At 36.2% G+C, this 21776-nt stretch overlaps 1 protein-coding gene across 12 annotated transcripts in view; it reads right to left on the bottom strand.

Moving 5' to 3' along the window:
• Positions 1–21776, bottom strand: part of DMD (dystrophin) — a 1153352-nt gene that overhangs the window by 311830 nt on the left and 819746 nt on the right. For all 12 annotated transcript variants that reach the window (XM_090124095.1, XM_090124041.1, XM_031599265.2 and 9 more), the window contains one exon: positions 4843–5078. In XM_090124095.1, the coding sequence (XP_089980221.1) occupies positions 4843–5078 (236 nt within the window). The remainder of the gene's footprint in view (positions 1–4842; positions 5079–21776) is intronic.

Here is a 21776-nt window from a genome sequence, read left to right as displayed (position 1 = left end):
CAGGGTAAGTGACTCCACCACCTCCCTGGGCATTCCAACGCCTGACCACCCTTTCAGAGAAGTAGTATTTCTTAACGTCCAGCCTAAATCTCCCCTGGCACAGCTTGAAGCCATTCCCTCTAGTCCTACCACCAGTTACACAAGAGAAGAGGCCAACCCCCAGCTCACTGCAGCCTCCCTTCAGGTAGTTATAGAGAGCAATAAGGTCTCCCCTGAGCCTCCTCTTCTCCAGACTGAACAATCCCAGCTCCCTCAGCCGCTCCTCATAAGGCCTGTGCTCCAGACCCCTCACCAGCTTTGTCGCCCTTCTTTGAACCCGCTCCAGGGCCTCAATGTCTTTCTTGCAGTGAGGGGCCCAAAACTGGAAACAGTACTCGAGGTGCGGCCTCACCAGAGCTGAGTACAAAGGGACAATCACTTCCCTGCTCCTGCTGGCAACACTGTTCCTGATGCAGCCAGGATGCCATTGGCCTTCTTGGCCACCTGGGCACACTGCTGGCTCATGTTCAGCCGAGCATCAATCAATACCCCACAGGTCCATTTCCTCTACGCAGTCTTCCAGCCACTCTGCCTTGCATATACACACACACGCACAAAATGTTGGAAAACAGTTTGGACAGAAAGTTTACCATTCTTCTGATCTATCAGAATATTAATGTATGTATAACTACAAAGCTGTGATGATGCACGGTATGTAACCAATGGGAAGGAATAGGTAAAACATCCTCAAACCTGGCACTTCAGCCCACACTTGCCTGCTAATTGCATACCTTATAAACCAATATTATTCCTCTACAATTATGTTATTATCAACATCTACACAAGATCTTCAGCTACTGAAAAATCAATTCAGTAATTAATAGTGAAAACAAACTCCTTGTTCTAATTTTGTTCACTCCTTTAACTGATGGACAATCAAACCCGCTTTTAGAATATTGACAAATTAATTGAGTAGAAATAAATTACCTGGTATCTTTTCAGAAGAATACTTTAGGACAACATAAATCATTACCTAAAAGTATCTTCTCTTCTTTCCTTAGAAGTCTTAGTAATTAGTTTGACTATTGGTCTCACACTAACATAGATAACTCCTTCAGATAAATTTAGGGGCTCAGCCACCCCTAAACATGTAGACTCAACCTAGAGTCTCAGAATCAAAAGCTGTAGCTAAATTTAGTAGCATTGACACATTATTATAATACATCTTACTAAATGAAAATATATTTTCAGCCACTACAGCTAAAACCCATGTTTTCAGTAACATATGCTATGAGTTTGCATGGACAGCATGCAAAATCCATGGATAAAATTCAAAATTCAAAGATATTATAGCAGTTGGTTTCTTTTAATGCAGTTGCTAACTATTTTCCTGCTTTGCACAGCATTCATGCTTCACCGTTTTCAGTAGAAATCTATCTACTCCTACTTCAAGCTTTCCTCAAAATATAATCATGCCAAAGCAGAGTTTCTGAGTAGAGGCTTTCTGGCATCTTAGGTAAGGAAAGGTTTCATCTTTCTGTAGCACAACAAAACATAATTTATTATCCTGTTCTTCTGTCTGTATTTCCTCTTTTATGAAGAACCCTTACTTAACCATCAAATTTAAAATACCTTATTTGCTCTGAAGTAAGGACAATGAAATGAAAAAAAGTGTAAATGTAATTCTGCCATGTCCCTTAGCGACTTACATCTTGACATATTATATGCTCTTATTTCCTCTGAACTTCATTTATAGATGAAGGTTATCTGAAGAAAACATATACAAAATCCTATTGTGAGCCTGCCTTAAATCTATTTCTTTGAGGATCAAATTCTACAAAGCATCAGTATTCAAGCAGATGATTACAATAATCTGCCTCTAATGAAAACATGGAACCAATGCTAACATTTTTTAACTACAAACTTTTTAGAATCTTTTACTTTAATTACACAGAATGTATGCAATCATAGGCAGAAAGTCAAACATAACACATTTGCATGAAAGAAATACCTACCACTCATTTGACAGAAAGATTAACCAGAGATGTCTGAAATGAACAGTCGTTGTTCATTTTACTATACAGAATGTGTACTGCTTAGCAGAATTTTAGTTGCTCCATTTCTTTCTTTAAAGGAAAGCTGTCACTAAAATATTTTCTTTTTAAAATGGTTGTCTTGTTTTGCTTTTTGTTCCACAATTAACCTTTGTGCATGCTACTTTATTATCCTAACCATTCACACAGAAGTACCAGTACACTATGATCACTTCCAAGCAGAGGTTCAAGTGGGGGCTAATGATGTCTTAAACTTTTACGGAGGAAAAATATGTCAGAGTTAGCAGCTGTGGTCTTGTGATACAATCAGAATGAAATGAACCTAACCAAAATGCCCTCAGAGACTTAGCTTCAATAACATTACATGCTGCTGTGAAAGAAAGGACAATCTAAGGTCACTTACTTTTACCTGGACGGTTTAGAAAATGTCATGTTACATACGTTGCTAGGATATCAGATTTCTTTGCTTTTAAAATGTTTGCTTTGACATTTCAATTTCTTATTATAAATGCAGCTCTCTCTATTGAAAGAAATATGAAATGGAAACAAAACCCCAAAACAGTAAGGGCTTGGTAGCATACCAACAGTTCTGAATTCTAGGTGAACAACTTGAGATGCATTATAATAAAACAATTTTAGGAAGCATATATCTTCAATGATGAATTTGAGGGAGGTAGACAGCAATGTTAAAATGATACTTTATACCTAATCTCAAAAATCTGATGCACAAAACAAAACAAAATGTTGTCAATCTACTAAAATGGAATTCCTATTAGAGCTAACAGTGCTAGCTCCCTATGGAGGTGAAACCAACTATCAAAGCAGATCACAATACAATAGTGTGACTTCCAATGACTTTTAAATCACTGGGGACACATGACTATGCTCATTATGCAATGTGCAAATTTTGGAAGGTAACCACTACTTTTAGATTTCCAATTGAGATAATCTTTGTCATGGCTTTTTACACACCCAACTTCATCAGCTCACTTATTGCAGTTGATACTCCACATGCTAGAAAGCAAGGCTTTTGGGGAGTGAAACCTAAAATGTACAGTCAGTTTTGAAAATGCTGGCTAAAACTGACTGTTAATCTCACCTAATAATTAAATGACAGATTTAAGAGAGGAATCAAAGTTTCACTACATTCATCCCTATCTATTAAGTGGTGCCTTCTCTTGATGATCACTAGAAAAGTGGGAACAAGTTAACAAAACTGCAGTCTATATTTAGACATCGATTCTTCCATTTCATCAGAGACTATATTAAATGTCACATTCTGTTGCACAGTCAATTAGAGAGGTAAACACACACACAAAAAGAGTTTTCCTGCTGATTTTGTTACCAGCACAGCATGGGATTGAAAAAAAGAGATGGTACCCAGCCAGGAAAACAAGTGAGAGGAAGACTACAATAGCGCTGACTTAATAGTCTTTTCAGCCTTGAGTTAAGATGAAATGCATATACAAACCAGTCAACTTTACAACGTGTATAACATTAATGACAATTGTGGTTCTCAAGAGTTAGTGGCATGAACACACATTTAAGTAAAGGAGATCTATAAAAGAAAAGTAGCTGAAATTTTTGTCTGCCACAGTAATTAGCTATAGTGAGGCAAAAAGTAAGAAACAGATAATTTTGAACCAAGTATTTGAGAATATAAAATTTTAAAGCAATTCTCAAAAAGACAGAAAGATAATGTACAGACAACTCTTCTTTAGCTCTTTTCAAATGACAAAGCAACTATTTTAATGTTCTAGCTTTACAGGAGATGCAGCAACTACCAATTATTATTAAAATATACACATCACTTGTAAAACATGCTTCAATTAATAAAAGATAATGTAATTCAACATAGCAAATAAGTATAAGAAAACAGAATAAATCCCAGCAGACATCTGTGTATTTTAATGTACACCCTTCCTATAACACTGCTTAGTATAGTTACAAGGAAATATTTGTCCACTGTTTTTCTTTCTGTTTTTTACTTTTAGCAAAAAGATAGAATGTCAATATCTTCCCTAAAATAAATCAGACTTTCTATTAGGAGAAGGAGGAGGCAAAAGCGTGTTTTATAACAGTCCTAAATTCAGTTTAGAACAGAACTGAATGTAAATTTAACATTGCAAAGTTTTGCACAGGCAAGTCAAATCTTTTGTATTGAGCAACGCTAAATCCGGAAGGCAGGTAATTAACTTTCAACTGCATAACAACAAATTAATTCTATTGCTACTGAGTAGACAAAGTTAGTTTAGTCTTTTTTGTTCTTGCACATCTATTTCTGTATTATTTTTTTGTGTGTTTTCAAAGATAAGTAAAACTGATGCAATTTTGCTGACAAAACACTTGCATTAACAAGCTGTTCTTTTCTTTAGGATGACTGAGGAGCTTTTCATAACCCTACAGTAGCAGGACAGAAGCTTCTCAAGAAGTCATTACAAAAACAGTGTAAGAAAAGGTATGTAGTAGGTTATCTTTTCACCTGGCAATCTGGAGTTTACAACATAATTCTCTCTTTCTCTTGTGGTTCATATTTCAACCATTGCCATACATACACTGTCATCACACCATCAGTACAAGCAACAGAAAGATAAAAAGATTTGATCTAAGTAGTAGGGACACTATTAATTATTTTTTGTTTGTCAACTAATTATCTTAATATTTAAACCAATAACTATGAGATAAAGTATCTTAAGTAACCACCATATGTACTGTAGCCTATAATCCCTTCTGTATCCTCTGCTGAAATGATTTTATATGGAATAAAGATCATGAGGCTTTCAACTTGAAAAATCAGTGTTTCTCATACCTTTTGTTTGATGATCATGTCGTTGATATCATCAAGATCACCTACTGTCACTCTCTGAGCTTTTATCTCTCGATCCAGTCGAGAAAGCCATTCAGTGAGTTCTGCCCATGCCTTATTGAAGTCAGCTAAGGCTGGAACCTCCAGAAGCACAGAAGATGGCATTTCTGGTGTGAAGCTGGTGGTTTCCTTGGTTACCCTGGTTTGTGTATCCACAGCAACAGTTTGACCAGAAGTTACTGGGAAAAAAAAAATAAAATACTGAATAAATGAATTATCATGTTTATTTCAGAAAGAGAATTTATGCATTAGAAAGGGTTACATAGGAATAATCTCACTGCTTTGCTATTATGCTTACTGGAAATATGAAAATTAAAATTAAATGAATACATGAATTCATTTTTCCTTTGTACTCCTACTATACTATATGTTTAACATTCAGCAATCTCAGCATATTCAAATTTCATCCTGGGCCTTAGTAACACACACAAAAAAATACCTCAATATAATGAGAACACTCACTCAAGGTCACTGTAGAATCTCTAAACATGACTCATCTTCCTGAATCTAGCAGTGGGGTTGAGTAGGCTGTAGTATCTAGTTTTTCACAGCACGACCACGTATCTAGAAACATGTTTCCTCTACATTCTCCAGCTACCCTGTAGCTATGAATTTGTCTCAGTGACAATCTTCTCACTTTCTGTTATTAGTCAGTATTTCCCATAGGCTCTGTGAGTGATACAGATGCTTTCACAAAAAATTCAGCCTTGGACAATTCTCACATAGTAAAATCATATGTTATAATGTGAAAATTAGTTAAATTTCTTCCTTCTTTTTGATAAAATGGGCATATCTTTTGTGCCCTTTCTCGATTTAAAATAGCTGGGTTTTAATAATCAGTGGAATTTTCAGTGCTTGGCTTGAGGCGCTAAACCAACTAGAAGTGAAGAGTCTGAATACCTACTTCTTGAAGTAGTTTCTATCTGAATCAACTATCCAAAGAACACAACTAAACATGAAAAGCTGAAACAAAGCAGTGCAGGGTGCCATCTGCATAAAGAGACTATGAGTTTTCTAACACCAAACTGCAAAACATGGTTATGCTCATGTTTCATGGCTATGAACATGGTTCAACTGTGTTCTTCCAGTCTCTTTAAAGAGCAGAGAGAACCAATTCCCTGTTAGATGGTCTTTAAGATGAGGGGAAAAAAAACAAACAAAAAACAAACAAAACAAAAGCACTTGCCCAGAGTAAAGAGGTTTGGGCTTTCTTTTTTCCCTTTTTTTTTCCTTTTACGCCATTCAGCAAAGTAGGTCTGAAGTCAAAAAATGAAAGCAGCAGGCAAAGGTTCAATAGTTTGGCCATAAAATTAAAATAGTAGATCAGTAACGTCAACCACTCTTGCCAAGAAATTTAGCATGACTTTTTCAATGATAAAAGGTTTTAGTTACTTCACTGGGGGAATCATTGATCCTTTTCAGCAAGGCAGAAAGAGAAAGAGCTGTGCACAAGTATAAAAATGATTGTCACTCAAAGCAATGTAAGATGCTCTCAGCGTTAAAAATGCTGCATGATTATAAACAATTTACCAAATCAACTAACATCTACATTATTTATTCAGCCTGAATAAAGAGCAATATTATGATAACCAAAGGTGACTCCTGCAAGTGGTGATTTTTAATGGCATATACTGCAATTAAATAAATTTATCCTCCCACTCATATCATTGTTGTATTTCTGAACTGCAACCTTGTACTTTACCTGTTTGTGCTTTAAAGTCACATACCTGTGAAAAACTATGAAATGTACTACTTACTATAAAGGCTGTTCTAATAAAGAACATTTTTAAGGAAAATCACACAAACAGATGAGAAAATGCATATGTATATATTTTGTGACATAGAAAGAGGCTTGTAAAGTGTTTTTTTTGTAACACCTCACTGCTTACTATGATGGACTACCTCGTACAGTTACAGAGTGGCAGTTTTTAATACCTAGAAAAACCCCCACAATCCTAGAGGATGACCCTTCTTTCCAACTTTATTTTTTTTTTTTTTTAGACTTTTGTACAAATTTGTAAATAATTATTAAATAGTATTCATCAATCTTGTTTGTTTGTTTTCATCTCTGTTGCAATTACTCCAGATATTTTATGCCCCATACTAATACTTCTAATCTAAACGATGTAAATGGAAGCATACATTACAACAAGGTGATCAAGGGATTCACCAAGATGATGAAGGACTGGAGCACCAGTCCTATAAAGCAAGGCCAAGGGAGTTGTGACTGCCCAGCCTGGAGAAGAGGGGGCTCAGGGAAATCTCACCAATTTTTGTAAATCTCTGAATAGAGAATGCAAAGAACATGGACCCAGGCTCTTTTCAGTGGTGCCAGTGCCAGGAGAAGAGGCATCAGCACTCCTGTGAGGGTGATGGAGCACTGCCACAGCTGCCCAGAGAGGTTTTGTCACTTTCTCCTTGGAGATCTTCAGAAGCCGCTTAAACATGGTCCTGGGCACACTGCTCTGGGTGTCCATGCTTGAGCAGGGGTTGGGCCAGATGACCTCTTCCAGCCTCAGGCACACTGGGATTAGTCAATGCATCAAAATGACTCCTGGTGTAGGTAAAATGTTAACAGTACTTTAGAGTTCTTACACATCAGTTTGCCCATGTGAGAACTCTTCTTTGTCTTCTGGCTCAAAGCTTGCTTCCTGAGGTATTTCTCGTGATAAGATTCTAACTGATTTATTGAGGAGGCAAGTGATGGGTGCTACTGTATGGGAAAACTGGGGAATGATAAACATCGTGTTCTGTGAAAACAGGTGGGAATCCCTGTTCTCTCATATCTGCTGGCAAGGCCCAGAAGATGGGAAAAAAGGGGTTTCTCTGAGATCCCAGAGCCAGAAGCTGCCACTCCAAGGAGAGCTGACTCAACCACTTTGGACTTATTTATAAGTTGGTACTACCATTGGAGAGTCGTCGTCGTCAACAGAACACCACCACCCAATGACCCACCACTATTGAAGATCAATGACTGAACTACAAACCATGCTGGATCCATGGTGGTGACTATTCTCCTCTTGCTTTCTATAAAGACTCTTTGCTTCTATTTCCTATCTTTTCTATCATCCTTCTTCTCTCCCCCATCTCCCTGATTAAGATTTGTAATAAACTGGTTGGACCAACATTTGAACCACTGCTTCTTAATCTCACGTCGGGTATACATACATCAAAGAATCTCCTGTCCCTCCTATAAATTGGAGCAAGACAGCCCATTGCTGTTAACACCTGATAAGAGGGAGTCCATGCACAGAAAGCAATGTACTGAGCCTGTTGTTCACTATTTGACATGACTGGCTGAGGGTATGGCTTTGAGCTGGAGACTCAGCTCACTACAAAAGTTCTAACTCACGGTTAAAAGCCTATATCTTCAGATTCATGACCCTTCCATTCAGCCTTTTTTCCCAGTTTTGGAGCAGATCACAGAGGAGATATTTCAGCAGTGAATGGTGATTGGCACTTTTGGCAACAGACATGATATTTCCCATCCTTCTCCCTATGGCAGCAATACATCATAGCTTTCCTTTGGCTGTCAGCAGATGAAGGAGGACAGAGTTTGGCAACTACTGCTGCGGAGGAGTAGAAAAGGAGAGGAAAGATCACAGCTTCTTCCTACACTGGCAGATCACAAATGACTCCAAAAAATGGATGGTCCTGTGTTGTTGCAACTTTAGGCCGACAAAGGTAACATTTAAAACAAACCCACATCAAGCAGAAAAGGTGAGAAAGGTAGGAATTCTACAATAAAACTTGAAAGATGAGAAAGGAAAGAAAGCTACGTAATGTTCTTTTAAGACAAGGGGAACTGACAATAGAGTTACTTTTCGCATTCAGACAAATAAGAACTATTTAATTGGTAGATTCATTTGCTATTATGTTCACTTGCTAATGTACGCTGAAGCTAGACAAGAATATCAACATTTAAAAAGTGTAATAATTAGTTACTTATTTGACTGAGTCGGCACTTAGAGCCTGAAAACTTTAATGGTGTGAAATGACTCCAAACAGTATCAGAGAAAATAAATAAATAAGTAAATAAAAATTCTCCTTGCTTTCATTGCTCTACCCAGAAATAAGGTGAGATCAAAAAGGGCCAAGAAATAATACCTAATATCCTCACATGTAGAGTACCTTTGCAAATACAGTGCATGCAGTTTACCAACACTGCTTTGGTTGTACTCTTTTAATGTTTACAATCAGAAGGCTATTGAATGTTTCATCTTTGTTCAGTGGGTGAAGAAAATGGCAGAGAAAGCTTTAAGCAAGTCTGTCTTTAAAGAATATCATTTATTACCTTCAGGTAATAAGTGCCTTCGTGCCTTCCTCTCTCTGGGCTGGATACTAACAATCTACCGGACATTACTATATACGCAAGACATAAATTCACAGGATTTTCTCTATTCTCTCACTCCTGTATGGGATTTCAACTCCACACACCAGTCATGATTTCCTGTAACAACTCCAAAACGCCATCTGATTACATCCTCTCCCCACATGAACTCCATAATACTGTAGGTATTGCAATTGCAATTCTCACCAAGCCATTCCACATCATGGTCAAGACGTATGCAATTATGGAAAAACATAGCTGAGTGTTTAATTCAGAACTTTACCAAAGCAGCTAAGTGTTAAAAGCATGCCAAAGTGTTAATTTCCAGTCTCTACCAAGGTATGGATGCTTAGGTCCATTTCCATCCGGCCCCACATTCACACAAAGTCCTTGTATCTCCTCTGTGACTCCAGAGGTTCTTAGAAAATGAGAACAGTCGCTTAGTTTGGCATTTACATAGGTTACATAGATGTTGTCTAATCTCAGAAGAAATTCCTATTCTCACTAGTATTTCAGGAAGATCAAAGAAAAACTTTCTAAAGAGCTCTACAGACCCTCTGTAAGTAAACACAGGACGTCAGATAAGACAGCCTAATCTCTCTTAGCTTCTTACATACTTTGGCCTGAGAATACACTCAAGAGATTGCTAATATATATATATTCATGAATAAAAACACATCTTTCTTCCTTTGAATGGCAGCGATTCCAGAAGAGACTATTCCTAACCTTCTAGTATATGTTTTCACTGCTCTGACTTTGGATTAATTTTTCTTTTGCTTTTGAGGTGCTCATTTTGCACCAAGAAATTTGAAATACTATAGTAAGGCCTGTAATGAACTAACAGAAGGACACTGAGGCACTGACCACTATATCTTACTTAAAAGTTTCAAGATGCATTATATAACACTACTGAGTAAGGTAATAACCTGCTCCATTTTGACTTAGCAGGTAAAACTTCCGAATTACCAAATTACTTAAAGCAATTACCTTAAGAATGCGGTTGCACAGTCTGTTTCTCTTCTGACATTATCCTCAGAGAACAAGAACACCGCTAGAAATAGTACATGTCCTTTCTCTTTCTTTTATGGTTGCACAGATACAACATAATTCATTCAACGGAAGAGTATAAATAATTGATTAAAATTAATAGAGAAATATAAATCAACATTAATGACACAATACATAGCAATAGATCTTATTCTGAAGAAATTTATCCAGAACTGCACTGATGATTTCTGTGACTCAAAGGAGATAAAACAGAATCAAATCATTACTTTCAAATATCCAGGTAACAAATCCTATCCAGGTAACAAATCCTATCCTACTGTATCACACTAGAAACATGATGAACTTAATCTTTCAATTTATTTAACAGTTGTATCAGTTCATTCCTGTGACACAGTAAACCACAAAACAACAATCAGAAATAAGGACGTTAAACCACATTGATCTGTAGCTTTACCGATAACTCCTTGTTAGCACCTTCTACTATCTAATAAAGATGGAAACAATGTAGAGTGGTAACAGGAGCAAAATAAAGCACAGAACTAAACTACTTAACCTGAAGCCCAAAACCAATCTAGCAATACTCCAGGTAATTCAGTACTTTAGGTACAATAAGTAGATGTGATTTTCAACTTGGTCTTGAACCTTGAAATACACTGGATGAAAGTTGAGAGAACTTGGGTACTCTGTGCCTCTTGAAAATAGCCTGCAACGCTAAACATCAAGAATGGAAGTAATAAAAATGTGGCATGAAATTGAGACTGAAATATGAAATGCAGAAATAAAAGCAGAATTAAGTCAACTGCAGGAAAGCGGTTTTTCTAATTTGCTCTGCTTATTTTGGTGATGTGTTTCAAGACAGCGTCAGACTGACAGCTTTGAACAAATCCAAATCTATTTAGCTAATGAACAGGAACAAAATGGACAGTATGAAGGACAATACTCCTGAAAATTTCAAACCACTTCCAACATTCCTTCACAAGGTAAAGTATTTAAATGGAGCTGAGTCCATTCACAGTATTCCTAACCATTCTTCTGAGTGTATTAATGTTGCAGTTTTAATTGCATAGGATAACTATGAGGGCTATAATCCCTCCCATTTTATTATATTGTCCCACAAAGCCAGAAGCAGATATTGGTGATATGGCAGTAGAGGTTGAACCTTCCCATCAATATTCCATGACATGTTATTGCCACGTGACAGATGGCAGCAGAGGTGCACTCTGACACAGTGCGTCTGATGTGGAAGTGCGGATGAACTAAAGGTGTGTCACTGAACCTCTCCATGAGAAGAAAATGTCAAAAACCTACTGGCATTTATTGATGCTTGCTGAACGCTGATGGAGACCAAGTAGTGGACGTGAGTGCAGTGAGCATTTCAGCAGTGGTGACAGCAACATGAAAGCATGACACAAAAGCTCTTGTTCATTGCTGGCTAAAATGCATAGTTACTGGTGGCAACTATGTTGAAAGATAGCTTTTTTTTTGTAGCTGAGAATTTACTCTATTAAATACTGTTATTGTGCTCTTTGTATCTGTTGTGGTTTCAGTAGAAATATATAGGCATTACTTTCAGAGTGACCAGGTCAAAACCGTTTGATAAAGAAGAAATAACACAGCAGCTGAATGTAGATTTTCAAGCAATTTTCTTCTCTATTATCAGGATTTATTTTCACAGTTAGGAATATCAAGTGAGGCAGAGGTCAGCCCTAAATCCTTTAGACAATGAGTAATAGTAACATAGACCTACTAAACTCAGATGCATTTTACTCCTAGGAAAATAGAAAAAGAATATATTTGACATACTCACAGAAAACATATCAATTAATTAGCTATTTTAACACAGCAATATTACCTTCTCTAGTGATGGGCCAAACCCCCCAGAGTTCACTGATTCGGAGGAAACACACCAGGAAGCAAAGGCTTTATGTATTCCACAGAAAGGCTCAGTGCCATCCTACCAGCACTTCTGATGTGAACCAGATTAGGAAAAACTTGATTCTACAATGACACGAGTTAAAATATAGTCTGCTAATGGTGATTCCTTTAGTATTTTTTTTTTCTTATTCTGTGTCATTACAGTCAATTTTCTGCTCGGTTTAAGAACCCACACTCATACTCTTAAACTCCAGGCAGACTTCTCTTAGAGAGGCCTGGGAAGGTGGCTCTGAGGCTGATTTATTCCTTACACTTGTCCCAGTGATAAATGAATAATCTCATCTTTGTCCTTCAAAGTTAAGAAGGCAAAGTTATGAGTACACTGGGCTTTCCCTTGCAATATAAGCCGTCCACACAAGGTGTTCTCTGCCAATGACACCTCTGCAGAGCGAGCTACTGCTATCTGCCAAGTATTCTGGGTTACAAAGGAGTTCTGAAAAATAAGTAATAGAAAAACAGTGGGTAAGACAGTTCAAATTTATGATAATAGCTAATATCAATGCTTTTTTTTTAAAAAAAAACAAAACATAGAGCAAAGACAGAATTTTTCTGCTGATCTAAATACAGAGTACAGTTCCCTATATTAATAAAAAAAATCACAGCCAATGAAATTCCACCCACTGCTCTAAATGTGCAAAATGCTTATCCTTACAGCACTGTATCTCTGTGCTAACATTTTTGTAACAAATAGACAAAATAACTAACTAAATAATCATGTTTTGAAATGATCCTTTTTTCTGTTTGAATAATAAAAATACGTCTGACTGTCCTAGCCTTAAACGTTTTCTCAAAAAAAATACCAGGAAAAAATAATTTAGTAACTATACAGATATTTTATTGATAAAAGTTTTAGTTTAAGAATATTGACAGATGATACTCAGTATTTGATTTTATGAAAACCTAGGTAATATTTACATCACCTGCTATTGACATCAATTTATAATACATTAAAGGAAAGGCTGAGATAGCTGGGACTGCTTAGACCTTAGCCTGGGGAATCTTACCAATGTATGTAAAAAATTGAAAGAAGTATGTAAAGAAAACAAAGCCAAGCTCTTTCAGTGATTTCCAGTGACAGGGGAAGAAGTATAAACCAAAAGGAGGTTCTACCTGAATATTAGGAAACACAATTTCATTGTGCAGGTGATTGAGCGCTTGCACAGGGTGCCCAGAAAGACAGAGGATTTTCCCTCCTTGGAGATCATCAAAAGTCACCAGGACATGGACCTGCTCTGAGCATCCCTCCTTGAGAAAGGAATCTAACCATGTGATCTCTGGAGGCCTTCAGACTTCCAGACCAAACCATTCTGTACAGCCACACATTCAAGTTCAAAAAGTCTCTGAGTCAAATTAGAAATAGAAGATAATGCCTTGGGAATGGAGCAGCTAAGACTGAAAATAATACATGGAAATGATTGAGGAACAGTGTTTGGAAACATCCAAAAGACTGTTCTATGTGCTGGGGCAAAAGCTTCAAGTCTGCACTACTCTACCCACTGTGACTCAAACAGAGGCCAATTAAAGACTGTAATATGTATTTGTGAACTGAGCTATCATTATTGACTCCTGATCTGCGTGGATATATAGTTCCATCCAAAACTTTCTTAAAGATAAGCTGACCAGTTTCTTTTTAGTATGATGTTTCTGTGGCATTTCCAGTGAAACCTTCCTTAGGCAAAACATGATTGATGGGTCCACTAAAAACTGAAAAGTGAAAGGCTAGGGTATGAACAAGTGTATGAATTAAAGCAAATAACTGAAACTAAAAACAGGTATCACTGCAACCTTTCATGCAGTAGCTAAACTATGGCTCTACATTCAATTTAAGATGTGTCACTGATTACATTACCAAGGCTAATTTAACTACTATCACATATTCTAAAAGTATGTGAAAACTATATTCTAAAGTTATACTGTTCCACCACTGGATGCTCACTAAAATACTGAGATTTAAAAAAAATGTAATTCACCCATAAACACAATCTATTCCTTCTACAAACTGTGTATCAAATACAACTGTTTCATTCCTCTTTCTGATCAGTAGTTTAAAGGTTACCTGAAGAAATATCTGCATTACCACCAATATTACCACTACAGTAAAAATAATCATTTCTTGATACTACCAGCATTTTCATTACAAATACAGAAGTTGACTAAAATGTTGAGATACTGAAACAACATAAATTGGAAGTATGTTAAGAATCATCATTTACTACAACAAAAACAAAAATAAAATAACAAATGTTTGTGCTTTTTCCCTCAAACAATACCCTCTTTTACCCTGTGATATGAAGTACCAGGAAACTCACAGCTGAGACAAACAACTGTTTTCTGGCTTGCCTGTGCCTTAAATTCTCTGCTCTCATTATTGATTTGAGACTTTTCCTTAAGCTCATGTAACATGCTCTCCAAGGCAAAGAAGAAAAACTTACTAAAACAGGAAATTCAAAGATTCAATTAAAATGAAAAAGTAATAATTTTATTACCTCTTATTACATAAATAACTAAAATCTTCTTTTGATACTTTTAGTTTCTTGTTTGGTGAATTCTTCCTTGTGAAGATTTCATGTTTGACCAGGATGGTTCTTGAACCTGATCATATATAGCAGTTTGCACAGAACAAAGTCATACCGCATCTTAAATTATTCATATACATAGGTTGCTCAGAAAATAATGCCTTCTATTTTTTTCTAAAACTACAACCAGTACAAAGAGCGCAATAACACTACCTGAGAAAGAAATTTTTCAGTTGCAATACTATACACTATACTATTCACACAATCTCCATCACGAACTATGCCTTTTCACCAACAAGAGTTTGCATGCTGTGTTCTTAACAAGAACCTCCCTGTACCAAGAGAGGTGGCCTGCTGTTGCTGTTGCTACTGCTGAAGTGCACCATCCACTGCCTCCCTGTGCTCATGTTCACTGCTTGATCTCCACAAATGTGCAGCAAGTGTTGATGAATGTCAGTGAGTGCCATTTTTTCCTGCATCAGCAAATTCAGTGACACACCTTTGCTTCACTCACACTTCCATGTCAGATGCCATTGTGTCAGACTGCCCCTCTGCTGCCATCTGTCCCACAGCAACAAAGCGTTACAGGATATTGGCAGGAAGGTTCAACCTTTACTGCCATGTCACCAGTATCTGCCTCTGATGTCACGAGCCAACACGAGAGAACAGGAGGCAGCCCTTGTTTTTATTAGTTGAAACACTGAGTGGATTACCATATGGAATTTTTGGACAGAAGTTTTCACTTACTTCAGAAGCTAAATGCAGGCTTTTTACCACTTTCCTACATACATTCATTCATGGTGCCCTGCTAAAATAATACATTAATCTTGTATAAAGAGTTCTATGTGTGACCACAACAACAACCAAAAAAATAACAACCAGTTAAGGTCATTTAATGCATATTAATCTTCATGCTTTAGGATGACACATTCTTTCTTCTTAAGCAAACATGCAATGTCTGTATAATCCTTTTCCCGAGACTTTCACAGAAACTTCAGGAAGTCCTCATACAAAAAAGTCATTTCTGTGAGCAACAGAAACACTGAAAAGGTTGTACTGCAGTAGCACTCTAGGTCCCACAGAGATTTATGGTACTAGAAATTAGTATTATTAATTAGTAGTATTAATCTCTTTATGTAAAATTAGTCAATGGAGCTGCTATTTGCCCTGTAAGCACTACTTACATATTTGAGTTTTTAAGATTTAGTTTATCCTGTGGGCTCTTTAAAATTTAAAATTGGAAACAAAGTGTTGACTAAAATGCTGCAGCCTGGTTTTAGATCTTCTGAAGTAGACAGTGGAATCAACACAAGGAGTCTCTTTAGTGATATTAAGACACTGTCAACAGGCTATTTTATTTTTATTTTATTAATATTATTGCTGAATTCCACCATTATTTATATTCATATTTTAATAGTGAGATATAATTTCTTTTTTTGTATATTTATTTTTATCCCCTATATGTTTTCAGTAATTCACTCTTTCATTCCCAATTAAGTTTCTCAAATCTAGTAACACACATCACCTTTTCTAGGAAGTCTAAAGAGACTTTTTTTTAATGCAACATTATTTGTACCCCTACATAATTTTTTTTTTTTTTCTTCCATAGGGTAGGAGTCTCCTTAGTAAGCAGTTTTTGCAGATTTTACAGAAGGATTTGAAAATGAGCACTTTGTACTACAGGAGTCCATCAAGTTCTGTCAGATACTCGCATTATAAAAAATATTATGACTTATCTGTCACATACGATGCATGCAACTCTCAGCATTTCTTCTGTTGGTAAAAGTAAAAAAATTCCTTCATTCAATACGGAGCTTTCAATTGGATGTCAATCTGTATGACAACAGTTTACATTTCCAGTATACGACTATTATCATGTAACAACTTTAGCAACTAGTTCTTTGATACAAGTTTGTGAGCAGCTCCATGAAAATCACCTCGCCTAATTTTGGAAGATCTACAAATTGCCTTAACAGGTATAAATTGCTAACCTAGCCAAAAGGAAAGAAAAAAGAAATGTTAAAAAAAAGAAAAAAGAAAGAAAAAAAAAGAGCATTACATAGTGGTCTTTTAGGAATACCAAAGATCTGATGGAATTTTAGCTCACATGCAGTTAAGAAAATGATCAAAACAGGTATGAAGGTTTGAAATAAACAGTTCAGGTATTAGTTAATAAGAAACCATTACAGTATTCGTTCAAAAAATTTCCTAACTTACACTTCTTAGAGAGAAAAATCCTGCAGTTACCAAAATCTAAAGAATGCCGTGAATTCACTAGTGCTTCTTGACAAAGCAATTCCTTGAATCATTGCTAGCACCTTTGCTTCTTTCCTCTTCATCAGAAATATTTTAATATCTTTCCCAGTATTACTTTCTGAAACACTTATAAATGTATTCTGTCAAAACACACAATACTTTCCAGGTCAAACTAGACTATTTCTCTTCCAACTATTTTGGTTTAACCTTAGGAAAAAAAAAATGCCTTTGAGAACTTATGTTTCCTCTGACTAATCTATTGTTGAAGTAAATGTCAGTACTGCAAATGTCTACTTGCTTATCTCCATTACTACTTCTTGCTTCTCTATACTCACACAAATGAAGAAAGCAGTCTGATGTTTCATCAACAAGTTCATATAAACAAATCTAAAGAATTTTCAAGCTGGAGAAGCACAGAAGATTACCACTAGCCATTTTTTCCTCATTTTAACTTTCCAAAGTTTAAGAAACAAGTCTCGCTTCTTTCATTGTCTCACACCCCTTGAGTACAGCAGAAATGTTAAAAGCAATTAAGAGCTTTGCTTCTCATTCCCTGAAGCTTCCAGTCCGCTCATAACATGTGATCACACTTTTGCATACTCCTTGGTGGTTGGTTGGTTCTCTGTAGAGCACACCCAACTCTGGCAGTACCAATCACCACAGAAAGATGAGAATGTCAAAAAGCCATTGCATTTATGCATGGGATATGACCAGGGTGGCAATAAATACTACATCTTTCAGAAGGAAAAGCCAGCTTGCTTTCCTCTTTTAAGAAGCATAAGTCAACAAACAACTGCACCTATCACTTTCTATTATTGCAGGAAATTAAAGAGATTCTTCACATAATGAAATTGTCAATAGACCTAATTACTACATAAATTAAACAGGAAAGAAATATTACTGCTATTTGCAAGTCCATGCTATCTTAATAGTCAACAATAATAGTACTCAGGCGAAAGAGGCAGAGTGAAAAAATCGTGCAACGTAAAGCTAGAATCTGAGTTAGACTCAGCCTAAAAAAGAGCACACGCTAGCATTTAATTATCTATGCTTCACTGGAACTCTACCAAGAAACTCTTTTTCCATATCTTCCTGGATGAACCAGTTCAAACCCTACAGTCACCATGATTCTGAGAAATGGCAAGGTCTGGATTCAGCAGAGAGTGCTGAACACTCTGTTCTAGAGAAAAGCAATTTTTTTTTTTTTTCCCCTGAGCCATGCTATATATATAAGCGATGTAAACAACAACAACAAACATATCTGTAACTTAGCTCTTTGCTCTCACTTGGTACAAGCAGTCAATAGTACAACCATGAATTTGTCAAGATGGTATCATTTACATTTCATTGAGTTTAATCAAAACGATTCCTGTAATCCTGCTGCTATTGATCAAGATATTAAATGAAAGAAAATATGCTGCAAAACCCACTCCTCAGAAGAAAACATCAGACCATATTTCAAAAACGAAGTAGCTGAATGTGGTCCTTTGAAAGACTGATGATAGCATTACTCTTACTTATGTCATAAATCTTGACAGCTGTGCTTTCAACAACTTGCTGTAGAAAATAAAAAGCAGATCTGGATTCCATATTGTCTTTAGTAACAGTGAAGCAGCCAACTCCTGTTTCCACTTTCCTATTTGCATTTCATCATAGGTGTATGCATAATAAAAACTCTGGGCAGTAACCCACAGTTTTATTTAATAAGCTGAACCCTGAAAAATCAAAATAAAGGTCCATATTCCCTTTACAAACTGAACTGTTACAGATGTTTATCACAGAAACTTTTAAAGGGTAACCTATAGTGAGACCCCTGAAATAGGATGTTAAATATAAAGCAGAAACTTTATTTCCTTTGATTTAAATCAGGCTTTTGTGGCTTAAGTAATATTTGGCATGTATTTTTCTACCTGTCAGATAATCCAGAAACAAATCCTCACATCAATAAATGCTATAAAGATCAAGACTGAAATTCTGAGAATCACAGAGATTTGCGTTTATAAACTTGCCTATTATGCTTTTATTCACGCAGCTCTGAAGGCATAGTGTCAGCTTTTTATCCAGACTCTTTTCATTACTTCTCCCTGTTGGTGTTGCAGTACATGCTGTGAATGACCTCCAGAGATTCCTGAAGCTATATGCGGAGAGAAAATTGAATCTGAAAGCTTTATTAGACAAGTTTGTCTTCAGCTTGTGTCTGATGTCAGCTGTATTGAAAAATAGAACTGCTTGTGGAACTGGGTCCTGACCTTGAAAAATCTCCAATCAAATGGTAACAGATTCAGGTTTGTGCCATATTGCTATTTGTTAGATGTGGCATGTATGAGAAGTGAGAAAGCTTCCAAATGAAAAACAGACAGAATAATCAGACAACTTCATTTTTGAACACAATGGGAAAGTGGATATATGGTGATGTACAAATAACAGGGCCAAATCAGGCTGGTAACTGTGAAAGTAAACTGTAAAGTAAAACGACAAACCCAAACAAACTAAAATGGTTTATGTGAAAGATTATTTATTCCTTCCTCCAAAGGCACAGAACAACCAAAAGAAAAGGTGAAGAAAATGATCTATTCCTTTACTATTGCACTTTATACTAGAGTGAGCAATCTTTGATAGGCTAACTGATATAAGACACTACTTTTATTACCGCTCAGCACTGATTCAAGAACTCAAAGTATTCTCCACAATGTTTCCTTATGGCATTGTTCCCTGTTCACTTTTCTTTTTTTCCCTTGTTTCAGTAAAACTTTCACGGACTTAAACAAAATTATAACTGATACTTAAAAAAAAAAAAAAAAGACATTTCCTTTATATTCTGCATAAGCAAATATAGCAAACTATACAATTCTGAACATGGCCATCATCAGAAATAGCATTTCTCTCTATTACAACTCTCACAGCAGTGACTTCATTTATTAGTGTCCTAAACTTAATGTTAACTAAAATGGACTACTGGCAGTAGCAATGCCTTCTAAATTCAGCATAGAACTTCCTTTCATAGCAGATGCAAGCTGTGGATTTCTAGCTCTTCAACACTGGAAAATGGTTCTGCAATATTAAGCATCTATCATGACCCATGCACCGGTATTTTAAATGGTATTATTGCATGGTATCTTTTAAATAACATATGCACTAGTACTAAAAACACTATAGGTGCACAGGTTCCTAGATTGCTCGGTCTTCCTCAAGGAATTATTGTGAGTTTACCTCGTCTCAATTATGCTATGTCAGGTGTTCTAAACAATACAGACTCCCTGATTTGTACATTTGTTTTTAATTTAACCTCTAAATACACACATAGTTATGCATTCATGTACACAATAAACCTAGAAGGATTTTAAGACTATCATTTGAAAATTCTGAGAAACACAGTTCTGAACTAGAGCATACGTGTTCACTCAAGCACTGCGTGCAGTATATAAACAATGGCTGCTTCAGAGCACATTAGCTATGAAATATTTTAAAAAAACAAACTTTCCATTGTGCATTTTTGCCCAAAGCTGGTTGTTGTCACTTTCTTCCTTACATTTTTTGTCATTGTCTCTTGAAAATAGAAATGTGGCTTGTTTATTTTAGAGAGAGATGCTATATGATTCATATCTGAAACCCCTGAAATGAATATATTTCAATAGTCATAGTTTCAAAGATCCTTCTATCCAACTGAAAATATTTAACCAAATATAATATCAGAGATTCACCTGGGCAGCCTTCATAATGCCCTGCTCAGTCTGTACAACTCTCCATCTTACTACTAATAGAAAAATAAAACACTCACCTGGGCAATGAATATGAAAATAAAATTACAGGTGCACAAAATACTGACACTAGCACTGCGAGAATGTCAGTTTAAGTCACTGGATTTTAGTTTTAAACCTTACGTTATTGCATCAAGGTATGCATTTTTATGTACATGCTTTTAGTTGTTGCCAATTTCCCTTAAAAACATACAATCTCAGAAATCATACTTTCAGTTACTTCTTTAGTTACCCTAGTAGATATGTACCCTATGTTACATCCCAAACAACACACGGGAATTCAGACAAAATAACCTAGCAACTCTACATATTCAAGAAGAGTAACAGGGGTGATTGTTTTTGTTTTTTTTTTAAGAACTGTTTTATAAGCTCTTATAAGCCTAGGAAATGCATAAAGCCTGGTCCAGGTGGGGATTTGTTTGCTTCTCATTTCTCCATGAAACTAATCATTCCCAAACCAAAGGAGACATGCCTTAGGAAGCACTCTTTCAAATAAAATATAAAAGCAAAAGTAAGGAATAAAGCTCTACTGACAGTAGTTTCCACAGATTGACAAATAACATTCTTTCAACTGAAAACCCAAAATTCAAAGCACAACAGACCCAGGAGATGACTGCCTCCAAATCCTTTTACTACATCTCAGTTGAATGTATACGCTAATAAGCAATGATGAGTTCTGCTTTGGTGAAGTTTGTGAAGTTACAGCAGCTAATAAACCACATACTCCAACTTGCTTTTAATGGTCTCAACTTGTGGCAATGCTCCTCTACATTCTCCCTAATTCACTCTAAAACCTGAAAAGCCTTATTGCCCTATGCATGGAATCTGAACCTTTGGCTCCATGCCTGTAGTCTTCAGCTTCAAGCCTCAAAGCAAATTACACTGAAAAGCACCCAACAGATTTGGTTCTATGCATTCAAGAAGCAGTAACAGCTTTCCTCTTATTTTAAATATACAATAATTATCAACGTATATAAAGCATCTCAGCCATATGTAACTCTAACTCAACTACAACTTGTAAAATGAAAATGGTACTTTTTAAAGAGACCTACTAAAAATAATGCTCCAAATTAA

Source organism: Phasianus colchicus, chromosome 1 (assembly GCF_987193195.1).
Source record: "Phasianus colchicus chromosome 1, bPhaCol1.hap1.1, whole genome shotgun sequence".
Lineage (NCBI taxonomy): Eukaryota > Metazoa > Chordata > Aves > Galliformes > Phasianidae > Phasianus > Phasianus colchicus.
This window is presented reverse-complemented; position numbering and strand designations above follow the sequence as displayed.